This window comes from Macrobrachium nipponense, chromosome 18 (assembly GCF_015104395.2).
Source record: "Macrobrachium nipponense isolate FS-2020 chromosome 18, ASM1510439v2, whole genome shotgun sequence".
Classification (NCBI taxonomy): Eukaryota; Metazoa; Arthropoda; class Malacostraca; order Decapoda; family Palaemonidae; genus Macrobrachium; species Macrobrachium nipponense.
The window spans coordinates 89,871,622-89,896,222 of NC_087211.1; the positions used below are offsets into that span (position 1 = coordinate 89,871,622).

Sequence of the window (24,601 nt, forward strand, 5' to 3'; positions counted from 1 at the left end):
CATAAAAAAAAAAAGGCTAAATGCGAAAAAACCATGGAGTAAAAAAAAAAGTTTCTTCACGAAATGAGAGAGAAAAAAAAATAAATAAAAACTTTCATCAAGAAATGAGCAAGAATTACACTTTTATTACGAAAAAAACAAAAAACAAAACTGGAACAATAGTAAATCCAGCAAACCAAAGCTACTCACCGGCCTCGAAATTATACATATGATGAATATCGAGGTTCCAGCCCCCGACGTCCGAGATATCCATGTGGAACCCGTGCAGCGTCGCCGTCTGTGTCTCCCACAGGATACTCGAACAGGTCATGTATTCGTACCCGACGGAGACCAACGCCGTGGCCTCGCCATAGACCTGGTCACAGTAAAGAGAATGTGTGAAAATGTCAATTTAGGCCTCGGATTTTGATATTGTGTTCTGTTTTTAATTTACCAAGAGGCTTACCTTCCAATTTATATTTTTCATTGATTAAATATATGATTGGTTAAGAATACAAATAGAAGTGACAACAGATATACATATACATACATATATACTATATATATAACGTGTGTGTATGTATATTACATATATATGTATATATATATATATATATATATATATATATATATATATATATATATATATACAGCAATATATATATATATATATATATATATATATATATATATATATATATATATATATATATATATATATTTCATATATATATATATATGTATATATATATATATATATATATATATATATATATATACTTATATATACACATACATACACACACACACGTATAGTATATACACACATAAATTCTACTTCCAGCTTGCTATATACCAAAAACCCCGTCCCCCGCCTCCCCTCAACGATTTCTCCTCAATATAACTAACCCCTCCACCCCCCCCCCCCATAAAAGACACAAAAAAAAAAAAAAAAATTAAATCCTGAAAACTATTACCTTCTGCTTGTAGACATTCCTCTTGTTCCAGGTGAACGTGTAAGTGATGTCCGGGTCGGCTTCGAACACCTTTTCGAAAACCGAGCCTTCTAGAGTAACCTGTAGAGAGGAAACACAGAGAGGGCTAAAAAATAAAACTCATCTCCAAATCTCCAATAAAAAAAGAAAAGTTTCGTTTCATCTCTAATTACTGATGCAAAATGGTTTCAAGTCAATGTTTTGTCTCTGTGAAATGGTGGCGTGATTATCTTTTTTAAATGATATTTTGTTCCCTGAGATGAATGATACTTATAGATAAAGACAGGAATAAAAATAAAGTTTTGTTTCATCTTTAATTATTGATGTAAAATGATTCTAAGTCAATGTTTTGGCTCTACAAAATAATGATGTGATTATTCTGGTGTGATTATTTTTTAAAATTATATTTTGTCCCCTAACATGAATGATATTTATAAAGACAGGAATAAAAATAAAGTTTGGTTTCAATCATTAATTACTTATGTAAAATTATTTTAAGTCTGGCTCTACAAAATGGTGATGTGATTACTCCTTAATGGTAATTAGTCATGAGTTGAAAGATATTTATATATCTGAATCATATCACTATGATTCATATGCTATCATTACTCAAAACCTTGCCACCTACTTCATTTTAAGAACAGATGCAAATATCATCACTCAAAATATCGCTATTTACATCATATCAAGAACAAATTTTAAGAACAGATACAAATATCATCACTCAAAATATCGCTATTTACATCATATCAAGAACAAAGACATTCTCAATACTGTCCCATCTATCTATCTGGAATAACGACAGATCTCCAGGGAACACATTCTCCTTCTAACATTCAACATTCAGAAGATCAAACATCAATCAACTGGAATGATTTCCTTCATAAAAGTTGTTCCGAATTGACGTCAGAATCTTCCGTCTCATTTTTCATGTTTGAAGGGATGTTGTTAATATTGATTTCTTGAATAAGTAACTGACATTTCGTCTGTCCTCTTAAGGAATTCACGACAGGGCTCGTGTCAAAACTCCACTGACAGATGAATATTCTTTAAAACAGCGCAAAGTCAAGGATTTTGAGAACCTTCGCCTTCAGTCTTTCTTTAAAACTACACTACAATGCAATATAAAAATAACGAAAACTATAAAACACACTATAAAAATATACAAAACCAAAATACATCATATATAAAACTAACGGACATTCTTTTAGCTTTTATGTCAAAGTCTGAGCCTAAAATTATGAAAAAAATATACAAGAAATAAATTTCACCATCATATGTACAACGGATATCCTAGCAGGAATTTGTGAAGATATCAGCAAAATAAATAAATAAATAAATAGATAAATAAATAAAGCTAAAATTGAAACTGGGTATTGTGAGGTTATCAGCAAGATAACTAAATAAATAAATAAATAAATAAATAAATAAATAAATAAATACATAAAGCTAGAATTGAAACTGGGTATTTGTGAAGTTATCAGCAAAATAAATAAATAAATAAAGCTGGAATTGAAACTGGGGAAGTTGTTGAAGTTATCAGGCAAAAAAATAAATAAATAAAGCTGAAATTGAAACTTGGGAAGGTTGTGAAAGTTATCAGCAAAATAAATAATAAATAAAGGGTGGAATGAAACTGGGAATGTGTGAAGTATCAGCAAAATAAATAAATAAATAAAGCTGGAATTGAAACTTGGGAATGTGTGAAGTTATCAGCCAAAAATAAATAAAATAAATAAAGCTGGAATTGGGGGGGGGAAACTGGAATTGTGAAGTTATCAGCAACATAAATAAATAAAATAAAGCTGGAATTGAAACTGGGAATTTGTGAAGTTATCAGCAAAATAAATAAATAAATAAAGCTGGAATTGAAACTGGGAATTTGTGAAGTTATCAGCAAAATAAATAAATAAATAAAGCTGGAATTGAAACTGGGAATTTGTGAAGTTATCAGCAAAATAAATAAATAAATAAAGAAAGCTGGAATTGAAACACTGGGAATTTGTGGGAAGTTATCAGCAAAATAATAAATAAATAAAGCTGGAACTTGAAAACTGGGAATGTGCGAAGCTCCTCAGCAAAATAAACTAAATAAATAAAGCTGGAATTGAAACTGGGAATTTGTGAAGTTATAAGCATAATAAATAAATAAATAAATAAAGCTGGAATTGAAACTGGGAATTTGTGAAGTTATCAGCAAAATAAATAAATAAACAAAGCTGAAATTGAAACTGAAAGGGTCCAAACGACTTGCCTTCAGGTGCACCATAGACAACGCCGCCGGGACTTGCGAGGGAGTCAGCTGTAAGAGCAATGTCGACAGGTACCCAGCAACGCTGTTCGAGTGATACAACAAGTGCAGCTGACTGCCTGGGATTCGTAGGGATTCTTGGATAACCTGTGGATACAAGATGCAGTACTGAAAATTCACCCGTAATCAACCTGTAAGACAAAGTTTGGATCACCTGTGGATATAAGATGCGATACTGAAAAATAACCCGTAATTAACCTATACGGAAAAGGCTGGATAGCTTGTGAAAACAAGATGCAATAATGACAATTAACCTGTAAGGAAAAGTCTGGATAACCTTGGAATGCAAGATGCAATCATGACAATTAATCCGTGATTAACCTGTAATGACAAGCCTGGATAACCTCTCAATGAAAGATGCAATAATGGAAATTAATTAAAAAAGAATTCCTCGAATAACTGTTACTATTTTTTCTGTTATTTTACGTAAATCTTGAAAACTGTAATTCTCAAATATGCTGATATGAGTCATTCACTCAAGAGGTAGAAATATTATAATTTCAATACAATTTTTTTACTTATCGTTTCCGCTATTGCAGTGTTCGTCTTCATATCTCACTGTTAAGGACTTCATATATGTACCTATCCATTAACCCATAACACTATTCATTGAGCGAGAGAGAGAGAGGAGAGAGAGAGCGGAGAGGAGCGAGAGCGAGAGTGAGAGGAGAGAGAGAGGGTATTCCAAAAGTATTAGTTATTACTGATAGAGAGAGAGAGAGAGAGAGAGAGAGAGAGGTAATAATTAAAAAAACATTAGTTTTTGATTGTGTGTGTGTGTGTTGTGTGAGAGAGAGAGAGAGAGAGAAGAGAGAGAGAGAGAGAGAGAGAGAGAGGAATAATTAAAATAAACAATAGTTTTTGATCGTGTGAAGAAGAGAGAGAGTAATTCCAAAAGAGTATTAGTTATTGTAAGAGAGAAGAGGAGAGAGGAGAACGAGAGAGAGAGAGAGACTGAGAGAGAGAGAGAATAGAGAGAGAGAGAGAAAATTAAAATAAACAATTAGTTTTTGATCGAGAAAAGGAGAGAAAATGTGAGAAGAGAGAGAGTAATTCCAAAGAGTATTAGTTATTGAGAGAGAGGAGAGAGAGAGAGAGAGAGAGAGAGATAAGAGGAGAGAGATGAGAGCGAGAGAAAAAAAATAAACTAGTTTTGGATTAGAGGGAGGGAGAGAACAAACTCAACCTCCCAATATTTGGAATAAATGAAATAAATGAGGGCGCAGCTGACGTTTCGAGCCTTACTCGAATCAAAAGGTATTAAGCTCAATTAAAGAATCCCGCCTCTCTCTCTCTCTCTCTCTCTCTCTCTCTCTCGAGGGTCGCGTTCGAGGGCAGACAAAGCGAGATAGAAAAGGGAAGGAGAGGCGGACCAAGTATTTTAGAGTCGAGTGTCACTCGACTAACAAGTGTCAGGAAAATTTATTAAGCTCTTCATGTCGCTTCTTCAAAGGCTGGGTGGAAAATGGAAAATTTTCTCTCTCTCTCTCTCTCTCTCTCTCTCTCTCTCTCTCTCTCTTCTCTCTCGTGTTGAATTCATGTATACATATATATTATATATACATATATATATAAAATTATATATATATATGTATATATATGTATGTATATTATATATATATATATATATATATATATATATATATATTATATATATATATATCATATATACAAGATTTATATAACAAAGAATAACAGGGCCTCATTAAAAACGGATGGCATCAAACGGAGATAATATTCACAAAAGTTAAAAGCTTTTGAGGGCTAACTGTCCCCATCGTCCGGTTAACACATTATACACATATATACATATATATATAATATATATATATATAATATATATATATATATGATAAAACATATACTTCTGGGCAAGCAAACATTCTTGATAAAGGACGCAAAGACTTCGACACATGTCTGATAAGAGCAGCGTGAATAACCAATGTCAGCGAGAGGCGACTCACATGTTGGCAGTCAGCTACCGTCAGCCCCGACGGACAGACACGGCCGCTACAAAACAAGGTCCTGAATAATAAAACAACTGTGTTCCGGAGACTCGTGGCTGCTGTTTGTTTGTGTGTGTGTGTGTGTGTGTGTGTGTGCTGCATCACCGGATACATGTACATCAAGACACGTGAGGTACGTGAATGCATTGTCCTCAAGTGCAGCTTTCTTTTTTTAAATAATTTTCATTCATAATTTACACAACAAATGACCCAAGTTATTATGTAATTAGGGCAGCATCGGTTATTAGCTGGTTCTTAGGTATAAAATTGATACCTATCTACTTACTGGATTACTGGATAGTGACAGCCACGATTATGTTTCAGGTTACAAATGAGAACTTTTTTTTAATTTTTACTCAGAATTGTTCAGATTGCTCACGTTATTAAAAATCAGAACCACTTTTACTTTTATTTTATTCAATGTTTATATACATTATATGTGTTTACATATATGTATATATGAATTCTAGGACTAGTAAACAGGATACCAAAAGGACGACATAATTCATATATATATATATATATATATATATATATATTATATATATATATATAATATATATATATATATACGTTTAACAGTCTGTTGCTTACCTTTGTTTCATTTATATGATCATCTTTCACGTTCATGGAAAAACGCACAAACATATACACACTTATAATACACATTAATAATGAAAATACAAATTACCATTCGCTTAAAGACCTTACCATGAAATTGTGCCGGAAAAAAATACCATTTGTATATATTTCTTTCAATAAAATCAAATAGGAAAAAGGAAAATTACCAACCACATATAGGTCAGCTAAAGTTCACCTAAAAAAAAAACAGTATCTCAGATTTACCATGAAATTAAACAGGAAAAAGTAAAATTACCATCCACATATGGGACAGCTAAAGTTCACACAGTCACTCAGATTTATCGGCGTCTCGCGTCTTTCCATGAAATTAAACGGGAAAAAGGAAAATTACCATCCACATATGCGTCAGGTAAAGTTCATATAGAAAGTTAATCACTCAGATTTACCTGCGTCTCGGAGAAGACTGCCGGGATGTGAGATGCCCCTCCGACGGTGTGGGGCAAGTAAGTGGACACGACTTGGGGCACCATCATGCCATGATCGTGCTCCAGGCACGGCTCTCCCAGACCTACGGCGCTGCCGTCGCCTGCGGAGGATGACGGGAAGGTTATAAGAAAAGTACCGGTAAATTCTTTATATGGATATGATAGGGGATTTAAACAGTAACTATTACTATTGTTATAATCGAGACTGAAGAACTGAATAAACCAAGTGTGAAGGCATTTAAAACTAAGAATGATTTAACAAGGAATATATATATATATATATATATTTATATATATGTGTGTGTGTATGTGTGTCAGTGTATGTATACACTTACACAAACACACACATATATGTATATACAATATGTATATATACATATATATATATATATACACATACACACATCTATGTATGTTTATATGTATATGTATACTATATTAACAAGATAAATCACTAAAATAGAAAAAACCTGAAACAGTAAAACTAAAGAAAAAAATAAGACTAGAAATAAAATAAATATAAATTTCCCTCAAGAAAAAAAACAAGATACAAAATACGAAACAATAAAAAAAAATCAGACAAAAAATAAAAACATAATTTTCCCTAAAATTATATATTCTTTTAAGGATTAAAAATGATAAAAGATAAAAACTAATAGACTAGAAATAAAAAAATCAAACTTTCCCTCAAGAAAAAACGATACAAAATATCCCCCCCCAAAAAAAAAAAAATTGTTTCCTTAAATTATATACTGTAATATTTTTCTAATTTCTATTTTTTTGAGGTAGACGAAGAAATTATTTCCTGAAGAATTGGACTCGAAAACTCACTGGAATTCTGATCGGGTTGGTGTTCCTGCCTCTTCAAGGTCATGACGATGGGATCCAGCACGACTATCTGGTTCCAGGGCACGGGCACCGTCACCGTTAGGGGCTCGAACGGTGCCCTCTGGAACTGCAGGGTTACGGCGCCCCCGCCGTTCACCAGCACGTCGAACCTGCCAAGGGGGAAAAGGAAGGTGACGGTGGTTAAAATGAGTTAGGATGGGGCAGACCTACTTGCTAATTTTTTTGTCTTTTTTATTAAGCCTTACGAATTTTATTTTTTATTTCGCTTTGAACGATAGGTTGATTTATATATATATATATATATATATATATATATATATATATATATATATATATATATATATATATACATACACGTGTGTGTGTGTAAGGATATAATGAACACACGAGCACGTGTTTCAGAGGAATAATTTTCAATAAACTTCTGACTCACTCAAAAACCGCAAGTGATAAAAAAACCATGCTGGGTTTATTCGTAAGTCCTGACCTGTTTCGACTTCGTTTCTAAGCCACTGACGAAGGACAATGGCCTATAAATGATGTCGATACCGGCCAGGAACTTACGCCCTTAATGTTATTTCTTCACCTGTGATTTTAAGTGATATACCGTTCGCGTGTCAAGTGTGACTATCATATATATATATATATATATATATATATATATATATATATATATATATTATATATGTATATATATATATACATATATCATTAAGTAAATCCAGTATACACATACTATCATATATATATATAAATATATATATAATATATATATATATATATATATATATATAAACTAAATATATCATTAAGTATACAAATACTGGAAGGTACAAAATACTGTGATTTAATTACCTTGCAAAAACTTACAAAGAATTAATGGAACCTTTTCCCGATTATCTTGTGTTTTATGGAGTCCGACTGACCGAAACAGATGTTAAAAATTGCTAGCAACTTAATGTGACTGTCAGATAGTCAATCAGCAATAGATCATTCACTATTAACAAACTGAAAAGTCACGCGGCTGATTTTCATGGTAAACTCAGACAGATTACGATTTTAACCTTTACAGATGGCTTTTGTATATCTTTCGAAATGGTTGCGTCTGGGAGGTATATTCTAGAGAATGATGGTTTTTTTTATACAATATAAGGTCCAAGAATCACATATTTTGTATATGAATATTTGTGATATATACCGTCACGTATTCTATATTCACGAATATTAAACCACAAATGTCGTTTAATATGGAATCTTAAAAAAAAAAATCTGTAATTCTTCCACATTTCTTCCGTCTTACTTTCCACCCTCTCCTAACAATTGTTTCAACATTATTTTCAACGGATGAGTGACCTCATAGGTCCCAGCGCTTGGGCTTTGGACTAAGTTTTATATTCGAATTCAAATTCCATAGCGTTTTGGTAAAGCTTTAAAAAAATGGTAGATCTTGGAGATTTTTTTTCTTTATTTTTTTTGGTATTCCATGGGTCATAGGCATATTGATTATATAATAATTTCAGCATTAAATAGGCAGTGCCCAACGCGCTGTCAATTCTTATTTATGAATGAGCCCGTGAATTCTATTTTTGAATTTGTAGACATATGATGGAATAAGTTCTTTAAAGCTTTCTCAGAATACCATCACTTTTTTCATGATTTCATTTTAACATTGGGTCCTTAAAGCTGGGAGGAGGAGGAGGAGGAGGAGGAGGAGGAGGAGGAGGAGGAGGAGGAGGAGGAGGAGGAGGGGAAAGTAGGAATGGGGGAAGAGGTTGAATCAAACACAGACCGCTGCATCCCGTTGCTAGCACAGTAAATATTTGATAATGTGCTTCGTATGTTTCCTATCCTTGTGATGGGCGGCAAAAGTGAGAAAAGCTGTAGGCGGTCAAAGGATACGAGAGGGAGACCAAAAAGGACGTGGGCGGGGGGGGGGGGGGTGGGGGGGGGGGGGGCGTGGGAAAGCGAAGGGGTAGGGTTCGAAGAGGGCAGATTACGAGTGGCCTGGGTAGGGGGGTGTAGGGGGATAAAGATTTTAGGGGTTACGAAGGATGAAAAAAAAGGCGAGAGAGAGAGAGAGAGAGAGAGAGAGAGAGAAAATAAAAAACAGGGGGAGATGAAGATGGAATCTTTTATTCGGTCACAATGGCGATACCAAGCCAAATATACATAAATTTTATAGTAATATATAACTTTGTTATATTTACCACTCAATTTACCTTTGAACCAACTTATGCAAAATAACAGTGGAGACAAGAAACAGCAAAGCAATCACGCGACGCTACATTATCAGCACCCTATCAAACAATACTCGCATAGCATCTCTGAAAACAAATATTGTTTTTCACAGAACTCGTTAAAGGTACCGCGGAACAAAATACCGCTTCTACCGAAACACAAGGAGGTCCTTCCTTCCCCCAAAATTGATAAGACAAGGCGGAAACCGACGATAGCAGTTATCGTTGGATCGTATTCACAGTCCCATACCAGCGCTTTTGGGAAATATAATTTGATTTCGATAGCAATGGCGAAAGGGCAGGCCAAGAGGTCTCGTATCTGATACGCTGTTAAAATAGGCATTTTGGAATTCATTTCCCGTCTTCATGAGACGAATTCCCCCTCTCCACCAACCCCCCCCCCCCCCCCCTCTCTCTCTAGTGGGATACATAAAGAGGCAGTTCAAATGCAGAAACAAGGAAACGGTGCTGCAGCTCTACACATCCATAGTAAGACCTCATCTTGAATATGCAGTGTAGTTTTGGTCATCAACACTAAGAAAGGACATAAAATAGATTAGAAGGGGTACAAGCAAGAGCCACAAAGTTAATACCATCCATCAGTCAAATAGGTTACCGAAGACGACCAGAGAACCTGAACATGTATGGCTTAGAAACACGACGGTTGCAAGGACACCTACAATAGAAACATTCAAAATACTGAAAGGCATCACAAAAGGGGATAGTAACCTATTTACGTAAAAAGAAAAGCAGACAAGAAATAATGGATGGAAGCTACACATGGAATAAACTGCCACCAAAAGTTGTAAATAGCAAGAGTGTGGAAGAGTGTAAAAGAAAGCTAGACAATATCATAAGGACACTGTGAGTGAATAGTAAAACCTGCTCCTACAGATAAGTGAGCACATGATGTCTCCTCGGATGGACTAATAAGTCTTTGAGACATCCTAATCCTTGTAACTTCTTGTAACTCTCTCTCTCTCTCTCTCTCTCTCTCTCTATTCGTCAGATCATAAAAAAAAATAAAATCTCTCCCTTAATGTAAACTCCGACAAATGTAATGAAAAATTATAATTGTACAATAAGTCCTATGATACACATCTATAACACGCTATAAATCTTCAAAAATATATGGTTGTTAGTGTCGTGACATGACGCTCAGACGTGGTGGGTTCGCGCCTACCGCTGTGCCATGAAAAATCACTGGCCCAGCAGTGTGGGGTCTGCGGTGGGAGGTTGAAACCATCAGTCTTTGGAAACTTGAATTTCAAGTCAATGGCCCCATTGGTGCGCTTGTTCCACGGGAATAGGTTTCATCTACCGAAATTATAATAATATTAAAAAATGCATATACACTTTATTTATTTATTCATTTATTTATTTATGTACACAATACAGCAGTATTCCCATGAAAAGGTAGCGAGACACTAATATTATATTCTGCACTTGCTCTAAATCTTTCGAGCACCGTCAGTCAGCTTACTGACGCATATGAGTATATGTTCAGAAACAATTAATCAACATACGTCTTCATATACCACGATTCACTGCAAGATAAGATCAAGATGAAAATGATTTATCCATCAGCACTGCTTGATAATCTACTGTCACTTTGTGAACATTGTGCGATTATCTTCGATTATCTGAAAATTGCCAGACTCCTTCATGATTATTTTCTGAGAACCACTACTCAATCACTGATTGGCTTTACTGATTGGCTATTTACTCAAAAACATTAATCACGACAGTATTGCTTAACGAGAAACACTACCAATTGTTTGATTGTCTACGGAGAAAATTATAAGGCTATTTACCTGAAACTACTGACAATGCATGACTATTTACGGAAACCACAGAATAGCGAGGAATAAAATACAGGACTTAGGTCAAAGGCCAAGCGCTGGGATCTATAATGTCATTCAGTGCTGAAACTGAAATTGAGAATAAAAAGGTTTGAAAGGTATAAGAGGAAGAAAACCTCTTGCATTATGAATCAACTGTTAGGAGAGGATGGAAAGTAAGAAGAAAGAAAGAGACTATGAACACAGGTAAAGTAAAAGGAATGAAAGGTTTTGCAGTCAGGAACGAAGGGACGCTGCATAGAACCTCCAGTAATGGCTACAGTACATCGCAAGAGGTGCACTGACAGCACTACGCACCAAACCCTCTACTGGGCAGACAGAAACCACAGACCACTGGAGGATTACCAATAGTTTACAACTGGCCACAATATGACTATCTACTAAAAACTACTGACTGATGTATTGTTAAGGATATTTACTGAATGCCACTCTCCACTGCAGAATCATGCAACAGGTCAACAATGCATAAAACTTCATTCTTCTTCTTGAGGAAAATGAACAAAAATCAAGAACTGAAACAACATTTTCTCTTAGTTTCAAAATCTCCAATAACGGAGCCATCCACATACACCGATTTCCGTCTAGATTAAGACGCCTGGAACATGCATGCAAAAATCTATCATCGCTATTCCACCCCCCCAACCCTCAACCCAAAACCCTTCCCCTACATGCTTATTCCAGTAACCAGTCTTAGTAACGCTCCTCTCTCTCCCAGAGCAACGCAAAATCAAAGCACTTTCGTTTTAAAATGGTGTTGAAGGTTGGACAATTTAATTAAAAAAAAAAAAAAAGAGCTCTAATTCGCCTGTTAGTTTAAATTGGCTGAAACTTACGACTGGCAGGGATGAAGCTTTGATCTAAATGTCAAAATAAGCGAGCTAATCTTAAAAAGGACATGGAATGGGGAACGTCCATCTTTAATGATTATATAGGAAGAGGCAGGTTAAATAAATCGGGTAAAATCTCAGAAAACGCTTCGATGAGTGCCGAATGTTGGAACGCCACTCAGATGCTGGAGCGTCAACCTTGCAATGTTGAAATGAAAGAATTATACTTCAAATGGATTGAATGCAAGGTTTACACATTGAAAAATAACTAGAAATATAAGGGTAGACATAAATAAATATTAAAACTGCTCTGAAGATCATTGGACATCAAAATGAAAAGGTCAGCAGAATACACACACACACACACACACACACACACACACACACACACACACACACACATATATATATATTATATATATTTAGATTAATAATTAGTATATTTATTTATATGTATATCTATATATATCATATTAAAATATATATATTATAATATATATATCTTATATATATGATATATATATATATACATATATAAAATGTATATTATTATAATAATAATATAATATATATATATATATATAATATATATTATAAATATATTTATATATATATATATCTAAACAACGAGCATAACAACTTAACAAAAGCACGACCACTAACCGGTAACAACCCACCACAGGATGACTCAGCACAACTTTAAACTCTTCAAAAGATACCCTTCAAAGGATACTCTTTAAACTCTTCAAAGGATACTCCTTAAAATCTCAAAAGAATACTCTTTAAACTATTCAAATAATACCCCTTAAAGTCTCAAAGGATACTCTTTAAACTCTTCAAAGGATACTCCTTAAAATCTCAAAGGATACTCTTTAAACTCTTCAAAGGATAATTTTTAAGCTCTTCAAAGGATTCCACTTTCAAAGGATTACCTTTTTTTAAACTCTTTCAAAGGATAACTCGCTAAATCTCAAAGCGATAACTCTTTAAACTATTCCAAAGGATACTCCTTAAACTATCAAAGGATAACCTTTAAACTCTTCAAAGAATAATTTTTAAACTCTTCAAAGGATACTTTTTAAACTCTTCAAAGGATACTCACTAAACTCTTCAAAGGATAATTTTCAAATTCTTCGAAGGATAATCCTTAAACTCTTCAAAAGATACACTTTAAAGGATACTCATTTAAACGTTCCGGGTGTCGTCGAGTGCCCTCGACATATCGACCCGGGTCACGTGGGCAGTGTTGGAGTGCTTTTGTGACCCTCCCCCTTTCATACACTTATATGAAGAGGGACACCCCCCTATACACTTATTGGAGGGGGGACACCCCACCTACACTCATTATAGGAAGGGGGAACACGAAAGCCGAGGGTGAAACAGGGGGGGGGCGAGGGGTTCGAGACCAGGCGTCTGTCACGAGTTGGAGTGATTGGAAAAGAGCAGTCGACAGTATCATTTTATTATTATTATTATTATTATTATTATTATTATTATTATTATTATTATTATTAAAAATAAAAATAATAAATGACGCAGTATTCCTCAGTATTTTGGTTATGATAATCAAAGAGTAATGATAAAGTATTGTAGAGTTATTTGTTTTATAGTAATCGAAGCAATATGAGAATATTCTACAGTATTATTATTAATTATCATATATTACATTTGAAGTAAAATGACACAGTATTCAACAGTATTTATTTCGTCATAATCGAAGCAAAACGACACAGTATTCTATTTTTTGTCGCAATCGAAGCAAAATGACAACAGTATTCTAAAGTATATTTTTATTATAATCGAAATAAAATGACACAGTATTCTATTTTTTTCATAAACGAGTAAAGTGACACAGTATTCTACAGACTCTTTCTATAATGATCTAATAGAATGACACAATATTCTATAAATTTTCTTATCATGATCGAAGCAAAATGACAAAGTATTCTAGTTATTTTTCTTATTATAAATGAAGGAAATGATACAGTATTCTATTTTCTTGTCACAATCGAAGCAAAATGACAGTATTTTTTTTCCATAACTGAAGCAAAAGACACAGTATTAATCAGTAGGTTTTTTCTCATAATCGAAGCAAAATGACACTTTATTGTACAGTATTTTTTTTCTCGTAATCGAAGAAAACTGCCACAGAATTCTACTGTAGGTTTTTTTTTATCATAACTAAAACAGAATCACACAGTATTCTATTTTTTTCGGCATAATTGAAGCAAAATGACACAGTATTCTATTTTTTTCATAATCGAAGGAAAACGACGACACAGTATCTGTGGTATTTTCTTTGTCTACTGCATATTTTTGAATTATTATCAAAATCTAAGCAAAATGACAGTATTCTACAATATTACAATCGTAGCAAAACGAAGTAGTATCCGTGACATATTCTCTGACACGTAAAACGAAGAATAGGTTAAAAGTAATCACAAGATGCTTCTATAATAGCCACAGTTTCCTTGAAGTAAAGAACGGTTACATTTCTATCCAAAGGCGATAAGTTATCTCATATCCATGCCTATACTCAGTTTTTTTCCATCTGTCCATCGACCTGTGGTGTTTGTGTATGGTAACACTGCGTTCAGGCCTTTAGATAGTCACATTCAGCTTACAGTCAACAATAATAACAATATCCTATTTCGAACATTAACGGTGTAATTCGCATACAGTAAATTATTAAAAATTAAAACGCTTTTCAGTTGCAAATGTACACCCAAATATCCTTTTATTTACCTAAAATTTACACATAGCGTAACTATTTAAAGCCCGGGAAGCAGTGTTACCATGTGAAAACACCAAAGGCGGATGGACAGATGGAAAAAAAACAGGGTATAGTTATCTCTTATCTCTTAAGAGGAGGCTAGTACTATTTTTTTCCCCTAGTTCCGTGACAGTTTCTTTCCGTTGTCAGCCAATCTGTGGAATCACATTTTTCTTTTGTTTTTAAATTCCCAAGAGTCCAATGTCCTTCTCTGCTTCAAGACCTGCTCGTCTTATCATTTGGTTTCTGGTCAGATTAAACTTCCTGTCTTTCTGTCTCTCTCTCTCTCTCTCTACGTATTTATTGGTCTTTCTTCTGCCTGGGCTACAAGCAGAGCTTCTTCGTTTCGTCAGTACGGTCATCAAGATTCTTCCATCTACATTTTTGTTCCATCTCCCTTCGTAAAAACTAGCTGAAATTAAATTACTTTCCTACTTAGTAATAATGATACGCGACCTCCATGTTTTTGGAACAAGGAAGTATTATCATTATTATTATTATCATTATTATTAGTCAGAAAATGAATAATGTTCTCTGAAAACATGACTGACATTTTATTTTCAACATTAGCTTTTTGTTAAACATGACCAACATTTTTTGTCGAGCATTATCATAATTATATTTTGTCAAATATGCCTAACAGTTTTTTTTCGTCAAAATCGTCTATTTTTTTTTTTTTTTTGTCAAACAACACTACCATTTGTTGTCATACATACCGAACATTTTTTTTTGTTAAACATGACTACCATTTTTTTTGTCAAACATGTAAACCATTTAATGAGAAATATGGCTACCATTTGTTGTCATCCATGCCTAACATTTGTTGTCACACACGACTACCTGTTTTTGTCAAACAAGACTACCATTTATTGTCAAACATGAGTACTATTTTTTGTTATCCAAGCTTAACATTTATTGTGAAACATGACTACCATTTCTTGTCAAACATGACTTAAAATTTTTTGTCATCTATGCCTAACATTTTTATCAAACATGAATACCATTTAATGTCAAACATGACTACCATTTTTGTCATCCATGACAAACTTTTTTGTCAAACATGCCGAACATTTTTTGTCAAAGATGACTACCACTCTTTGTCAAACACGAATACCATTTCTTGTCAAACATGATAAAAAAATTTTGTCAAACAGGACTAAATAATTTTGTTTTAAACATGTCTAAAAAATTTTTTTATTTTTGTCAAACATACTTAACACTTTTTGCCAAAACCGACGACCATTATTTGTCAAACATGACAAACATGAAAAGGCCTTAACAAATACAAGAGTAATAATAGATCCGAAACGAGATAACGGATTCGATAAACAATTCAACACCGGATAAATCTTATTTACGAACAACGCCGGAATTATGACGCCTTCATAAAAACTGCAAAAAAAAAGAAAAAAAAATACAAAAAATAATAAAATCAAAACAAATGTCAGAGCTGGGACAAGGCCACATTAATTTAACAGCAACAACAACAACAACAACAACAACAGACTAGTAATCCCCCGAGAAATAAGTAATACGGACAAAAACAACCAGGTATTAGCGACAATATCTCCACTTCTTTTACTGCGTAGAAAGTTGCGTTCACACCACTACATTATAGAGCGTTCAGGAAGGTCTCCGGTATTGTGTGTATGTACGTAATATTATCTAACTATTATCTATCTATCTATCTCTCTATCTATCTATCTATCTATCTATCTATCTATATATATATATTTATATATATATATATATATATATATATGTATGTGATATATATATTATAATATATATATAATATAATATATATATAGATAGTATAGAATATATTATAGCCATAATGACCTCATATGTTTCTTTCGATTCCTTCCCTCTTTTGGATCTTTTCGCTGCAAAGCTCTCTCTTCTATATATATAATTATATATATATTAATATATTAATATATATATATATATGTATGCACAACATATGTATACATACATAACTGATTTGTATTTTGTAATAGGCATATTGACCTAATATATTTTCCGATTCCTTCCCTCTTTTGGATATTCTTTTCGCTGAAAAGCTCTCATCTCCATATAATTTATAATATATAATATAATATATATATATATTATATAATATATATATATATATATTATATATATATAAATTTAAAATTTATATAAAACCAAAATCACAAAGAAAAATCCATACATATACAATACTTCAATATACAAAGATCTTAACTTCGACCGTGATTCGAACTAAACATATAAGAGAGCACGGCTTAAAGGCACAAAACTCGACTGTTTTAGGCTAAACGTGATGATTAAATCATCACACAGTACCCTTGGATAGAGAGGATGATCAATAGAACATCCGTCCTCTCGGGCCACCTCATAGAAAACGAAGCACTCCTATCTGTCAAGGGAGACTCAAGTAGTTTAACACAACACGGGAGTTTTCATTTTATCTAATTTTATTTTTTTCTCTCTATACTGAAGTGGCGTGGGGAAACATTGCTCATTTTTGGGTCATGTAATGAAGGTGTTTATTATGGCGTTAGTGCGTTTGGTAATCGAGCCAGAACTAGGGAAACTGTTATATTAATACAATTAAGATGTTTTGACAAAATAATCCCTTGGTTATTTCTCAATTTGTAACACTTAGTCTCGTGTATTTCCGTTCGTTTTTTTCTTTATTTGGATCGTAAGCCGTATTTCCTATGTTTACTTTTTACTTAGATACTTATTATATACAGATCTTACTCTATCATAGAAAATATATATATATATATATATATATGTATAATATATATATATATAATTAAAGACAATCTTATAATAATATATATATATATATATATATTATATATATATACCATAGGAATATGTACTCGTTATGAAATAATAATAATTCTCTCTCTCTCTCTTATCTCTCTCCTCTCTCTCTCTCTCTCTCTCTCTCTCTCTCCCCAGAAAATCACCCTTTTTGCCTATTTCATAATTCCTACGATTTCTTTCATCTTAATTCGGTATGACCTGAAAAAACTCACACAAATAAAACCTTAAAAAAATAGCACAAACATTTTCCTGTAAATGTCTTTAATCGACTCCTGACTCTGACCTTTGAACTATAATTCCTGAGAGGTGGAGTGAAAAAAAAAAATTATAAATGCTTTTTAAAAGTTCCGAGACACTGGTGCATTTATAAACCCGAGTTTTATGCCAACTTCGGCGCGGAATACATAGGCTTTATTTCGCATTGCTTTGTGTTTTAGTTTTCTGTAATAGAAAACTATTCCGTTGACTTTGTCTGTCCGTCCGCACTTTTTCTGTCCGCCTTCAGATCTTAAAAACTACTTAAGCTAGAGGGCTGCAAACTAGTATGTTGATCATCCACCCTCCAATCATCAAACGTACCAAATTGCAGCCCTCTAGCCTCAGTAGTTGTTATGTTATTTAAGAGTAAAAGTTAACCCTGATCATGCGTCTGGCACACCAACAACACAGGCCACCATGACCGGCTGAGAGTTTCATAAAGCATTATACGATGTACAGAAAACTTGATTATTTTTTTTTTTATTTCTGATGAATATGACTATAAATATATCGCCGTTTGATTATACGAAAGTGAGAAGTGGTGTCACTGAATTGAAGGTCATTGACGCCGATGGTATGATATTACTGATTAAAGAAAAAATTCAAGTTCTATTGAATAAAATGGTGACAAAACCGTAATTTCTAAAGTATGTCAATGCTACTGAAAAGGGTATTTTATCCAGACCAGAATTTAAGGACATGGTAAAAGAGAGAGAGAGAGAGAGAGAGATAAATGTGCACATGGCATTTCTGGTCGATGCCCGGGCATAGGAGCCAAGAGGGCCAAAGAGTGTCCATAATCAAAAACGAAGAAACGACAGTGAGTGAAAAACAAGAGCTGGTCTAAGGTGACATTACACACGCACACACACATATATAATATATATATTATATATATATATATATATATATATATATATATATTGTAGTGACATTACCAGAAAAATATACATGTATTTAGGAATAATCATCCATTTCATAAAAGAGTTCGTCTTCACAATTTCTCCCTGAAGATCTCTAAATACCGACATATAAATTGACTCCTTTCACTCATCCTTCCAATTTATGCCTCTTTGTTCGTATATTCAGTCCATCTATTCAGTCCCGGTCATTACGAAAGAACAACAATCCAAAAATTCCGCGAAAAGCAATTCGTCTCTATTTAGGAATCCCTCAAATTGTTCGTCTACTAAATATAAGATGCCTTTGTGCTCCCTCGTCGTCTTCTTCTTCTTCTTAAATGAAATGATACTACGAAGCCACAAGGAATCCGGGACGTTTGACATTAACTAAGATGCAAACAAGCGTAATCTTTGGGCACTAAATACGTATTCTTACGTATCTAATCCTTTAGCAAGAAGAGTTTTACAGGTAGCTTTCCTAAGGCAAAACATCAAGTTTGTAAAGTTAAAGGGCAAAACGTTTAGATCTTCCGATGGTGGATTTTCTTGCGATCTGTAAAGGTATTCTCGCTATTAAATGAAGGATTATTTTTTAGATGTTTGAATTTATTTTACTGCACCTCTTGAATATCAACACAAAGGAATGCTGAAATGTTTAAAATTGTTCGATGCTAGATTTTTATTTATTATTATTTTTTTTTTTTTGGGGGGGGGGGGGTGGGGGTAGGGGGTGATCAATAGTATGGTCCACATGTGACGTAGGGGTTTCAAGTCTCTTCAATTATGAGATATTTAACTTCGACAAAATACAGAACACCAAAATTAATGGTTTCCTCTATATATTACTTCTGTAACTGAAAATACCCATAAGATCACTAAATCTATTTAGTTCACGAATAGATTTCAGGTGCTCGTGACAAGTATACTTTGTTCGCAATTTTATAAGTAGTTTTAGTAACAGCAGTAATATATAGAAGAGACCACTAACAACTGGAAAAGAAAATGAACTAATGGAAGATTTAAACTGGAAGAGAGTTCCTGCTCTTCATAATTTCCATATTTCATTCTAGAAAACTCTAACTGACACTTCGAAGGTTCCCAGACGCACATTTGGACCCTACAAACTGTCGTCCCTCCCTCCCTCCCCATTCCTGCTAAGTGTATCGACGAGATCTTTAAATTTATTTTATTCGGTATCAGGCGATCCAATCACCCCCATAATTCCCTCCGTCAACAATGCCATCTCGAGATTTTCCACTCTCCTACACAAAAACCCGTCTTATCTCCCTCGAGTCCACCACAGCCCTGGGTCGACCATTTCTCAGCCTGGTGATGACTCTGCAAGATTCCCTTTTTTGACTGCAGCATTTCTCTGTTGGCCTGAGAGGACTTTCTTCTTCTTCTTTTTCTTCTTCTCCAAAGTCATACCAACATGTGATTCCCACTACGTTTCTCTCTCTCTCTCTCTCTCGAGAGAGAGTTTTTTCCTCTTCCAATTCGAGAGGGACTTTATTTCCCAGTACCTCCTTCTCGAGGGACCTTTTTTTTTGATCCTCCAACTCGAAAAGACCTATTTTGATCGTCCTCTATCTCGGGAGGAACGTTTATTCCTCCTCCTCCATCTCTAGTGGCACCTTTTATTTCCCAGTACCTCCTTCTCGAGAGGGAACTTTTTTTCCTGATCCTCCATCTCGAGAGGGACCTTTTTTCCTCTTCAACTATCTTGAGAAGACCCTTTTTCCCTCTTCTTACATTTCGAGAGGGACATTTTTTCCTCCTCCTTCATCTCTAGTGGGACCTTTATTCCTCCTCATCCATCTCGAGAGGGACCTTTTTCTTGATCCACCATCTCGAGAGGGACCTTTTTTCCCTCTTCCTACATTTCGAGAGGGACCTTTTTCCTGATCCTCCATCTCGAGAGGGACCTTTATTCCTCCTCCTCCTCCTCTATCTCGAGAAGGACCTTTTTTCCTCCTTCCTACATTTCGAGAGGGACCTTTTCCACCTTCTGCTCCATCTCGAGGAAGACCTGTTTCCTTCCTCGTCCATTTCTAGAGGGTCTTTTTCTCCTCCTTTTCTATGTCGAGAGGAACTTTTTTTCCTCCTCCTCCTCCAGCTTGATTGAGTGGGGCCTTTTTTCCTTTCGCTCTTCCCAAGTTCCGAGTCGTATTCGTCCCTTCTCTTTTGATCTGCATCTTGTGTGCAACTTCAAAAAACCCCTTTTCCGAATCCTTCCTTCCTATGCCACCAGCAGAGAGAATGAAATACTCCTTAAATTGACTTCATCGGTGGTGGGTGAGTGGGAGACCTACATCTTGTCCCGGATTTCTCTCTCTCTCTCTCTCTCTCTCTCTCTCTCTCTCTCTCTCTCTCTCGTAGTGACCCGACGAATTGTATTCTTGCTTTTCTTGAACCTTGACTAAAAGTTTTTTTTTTTTTTTTTAAGTCAGTTTCCATTCAGGATACCACACCTGCAACTGTCATTACGGAGAGTACGTGGACGAGTTTTCCCTTTTTTTTTTTTTTATAGATATTTTAAAAATAGTTTTTATTTTCAAGATCCTACACATGCAACTATGATTACACGAGTACCTGGCTTCCAATTTCTTTAAATTTGGACTTCGAAGAGCCCGTGAACGACTTCAATGGTTCTGGCCCATGGTCTTTTAAGACTTAGAGCATGATCTGGCCGATACCATGAAATATAGCCCCTGCTATCACTAAACTCTTGCTCCTAATCCTCTCTTTATTATCGGTTACTTTGTTGTTGTCGTTCTTGTTCTTGTTGGGGGATAGGGAAGCCCTATGGAAGAGCCTGTAAAGGTCTGAAAAAAGTGTTTGGAGATGAGTTAAAGATACAGGAATTTTAGGATAGGATATTTATGATTTATTCATTAGAATGAAAATGTAAAAAATAAATAATGTGCATGTTAAACAGTACAGAAAAATAATATTTTCAAATAAAATATAGCGTATTTATTTTAATTTTCATTGGTGAAAGGCGGCTCTATTTGACCGTAGATTTTCGCATGTTTTAATTTACGTTAAAAATTAGGAATATAATGTTTACCACTTATGCGTACGAGGGGAAAATCTTGCATGTGTCCCGAGTAAGCTGGAGGTCGGATCACCTTTTTTTTTTCTTTATTATACAGTACTTTTCGAGCTGTCTGTCCCCTGGAATTCATTAAGAATAGAATATATGATTTAGGCCAAAGGCCAAGCGTTTGAACCTATGAGGTCATTCAGCTCTGAAACGGCAATTGACAGTCAGCAAGGTTTGAAAGGAGTTTGCTCTAAAAAAACAATTTTTGAGAGAGGGTGGAAAGTCAAATGTAAGAAAAAGAATATGAACGGAGAGACGTGAAATAAATGAGAGAGGTTGCAGCTAAGGAACGAAGAGACGATGTGAAAACTTTTAAGTTAATGCCTACAGTACCCCATGGGAGGTGAACTGACCGGACTACCTCCGCCCCCCCAGGGGTCTGGAATTTATTAATAACACCTACTCAACACTTTTTTTTTTATTTTTTTTTTATTTTTAAAGAGCAACCTGTTCAACTTGATTAAGATATTTCATTGGCTGTAGATCCAGTTCAGGAATTTCTGACCTATCAAATGAAACAGCAACCTGTTCAACTCGATGGTTTACATATTTCATTGGCTGTGGATCTAGTTCCAGAGTTTCTGACCTATCAAAGGACCTTTCAACTTCCTATTAGCTAGAACTCAACATCCAATTCGAGAGCCGAAGGTTAATTCTTTAAATTTGGGAGAAGTAGAGTTGAATCTACATTCCTCCACAGCCGATGTGACTTTGGTAGAAAACTTCTGATATGTCGATTTCTCTATTTAATATATATGAAGAATATTATTGTAATAGTATCTATAACAATAAGATTTTTCATATTAGGTTTCGACTATATCTTTCGGTATTCATCTTTTTGTTAATAACAGTTACGCTACACCTTAAATCGATTTTCTTGAATATAAGGTCATAGACATAAAATGCGATTTTAACACACTTGACCATCTCAAAAAAGTAAACAAATACGCAGAAGTGTCTTCGACGCAATCGAGTTTTCTGTGCAGTGTAGCTTTCAGCTCAAGTAGCATTCAATCACGCCCCGGTGGCGGCCTGTCCTAAAGCGTTACTAGAAGGAAGATTGTGTCTAACTTTAACCTTAAATAAAATAAAAACCACTATGGCTAGAGGGCTGCAATTTGGTATGTTTGAAGATTGGAAGGTGGATGATCAACATGCCAGTTTGTAGCCCTCTAGCCTCAGTAGTTTTCAAGATCTGAGACCGGACAGAAAAAGTGCGGACGGACAGACAAAGCGGTGACAATACTTTTTATTTTACAGAAAACTAAAAGGAGTTCCGATGTAAATAACCTTATACAATGGAACTCCGTACGTCATACAGTGGGTTTCGCATTACCTATGTGTATGCTTCTAAAGTAGTATAAAATTCTCTAGCAGTAAAAAGTTATATAATAATACCTGTGTACGTTCTCCTAGTCTGAACATGGTAAAGGAGAGAGTTTCTGCATTTTAACACGATAAAATCTTCAGAAAAACTGACATTAGAAATGCGTAGAAAAAATATTCACGCTATTATCCACAAAAGCAGATTGCCTAAGGCAAGACGGCACCAAAGAAAAAATAATAATAATAACAAAATTAAAACACCACAGGCCAGATATTGAGACGTATTTATACATGCAAAATACTTGCATAAACATTACATTCATATATATATATATATATATATATTATATATATATATATATATATATATATATATATATATATACATGCACGCACGCAAAAAATACATATAAACATTTATAATATATATATATATATATATATATATATATATATATATATATATATGATTAAAATATGATTAAAAATGCCTAAGCAATACATTCTGATAACCTACACCAACACATGCCATCACGAACCTCTCTCTCATCGCTCATCTTTCATTTCCATTTAAAAGAAGGAGAGCCATGTCGTCGGATACAGCAGGAAATAATAAAACACCTTATCTGACTGTGATACTTGAGCGTACACGCGCGCGTCAAAACCAGCCAACGCTTCCGACGACAATAAAAATGCAATCAAGTGCGAAAGTGCATTCTGGGAGCAAGCGACCCTCCTTCAAAATACGAGGCTCGAGGGCTTCTCTCTCTCTCTCTCTCTCTCTCTCTCTCTAAAAAGGGGGTTTATTCTCTAAATTAATTTTATACTTTCAGCATTTCTTTTAAGATGCAAGAGCTGGAATGTGTTTTTTTGTTCTCTCTCTCTCTCTCTCGTATAAGGTCGTCTTTTACTAAAATAATTTTATACTTTTAGCATTTCTTTTAGGATGCCAGTGATGGAATGAGTTCTCTCTCTCTCCCTCCTCTCTCTCTCGTCACTCTCTCTTTCTCTCTCTCTCCCGCCTAATTTTATTTTATTCTTCAAGAATGGCCGTGGGATTGGCGTCACTTCCACTACGATGAGTGGAAGGGGACTGGAGTTATTTCTTATTCTTATTCGATTGATTTTTTTTATGTCAAGAGATAATCAATGAAACCTTCGTTATTCTACTCAAAATGGTTGTTTATATATATATACACACATATATATGATATATATATATGTATATACATATATATGTATAATACTATATATATATCATATAATATATATATATA

The 24,601-nt window shown here is 34.4% G+C and overlaps 1 protein-coding gene across 1 annotated transcript in view; it reads right to left on the bottom strand.

The window, feature by feature from the left end:
* LOC135196708 (teneurin-a-like) overlaps window positions 1-24,601 on the bottom strand; it is a 238,849-nt gene that overhangs the window by 63,919 nt on the left and 150,329 nt on the right. Inside the window, exons 9-13 of the mRNA XM_064223541.1 lie at window positions 7,190-7,356; window positions 6,320-6,459; window positions 3,229-3,372; window positions 957-1,055; window positions 190-355 (exon numbers count right to left, since the gene is read on the bottom strand). Of these exons, the coding sequence (XP_064079611.1) occupies window positions 190-355; window positions 957-1,055; window positions 3,229-3,372; window positions 6,320-6,459; window positions 7,190-7,356 (716 nt within the window). The remainder of the gene's footprint in view (window positions 1-189; window positions 356-956; window positions 1,056-3,228; window positions 3,373-6,319; window positions 6,460-7,189; window positions 7,357-24,601) is intronic.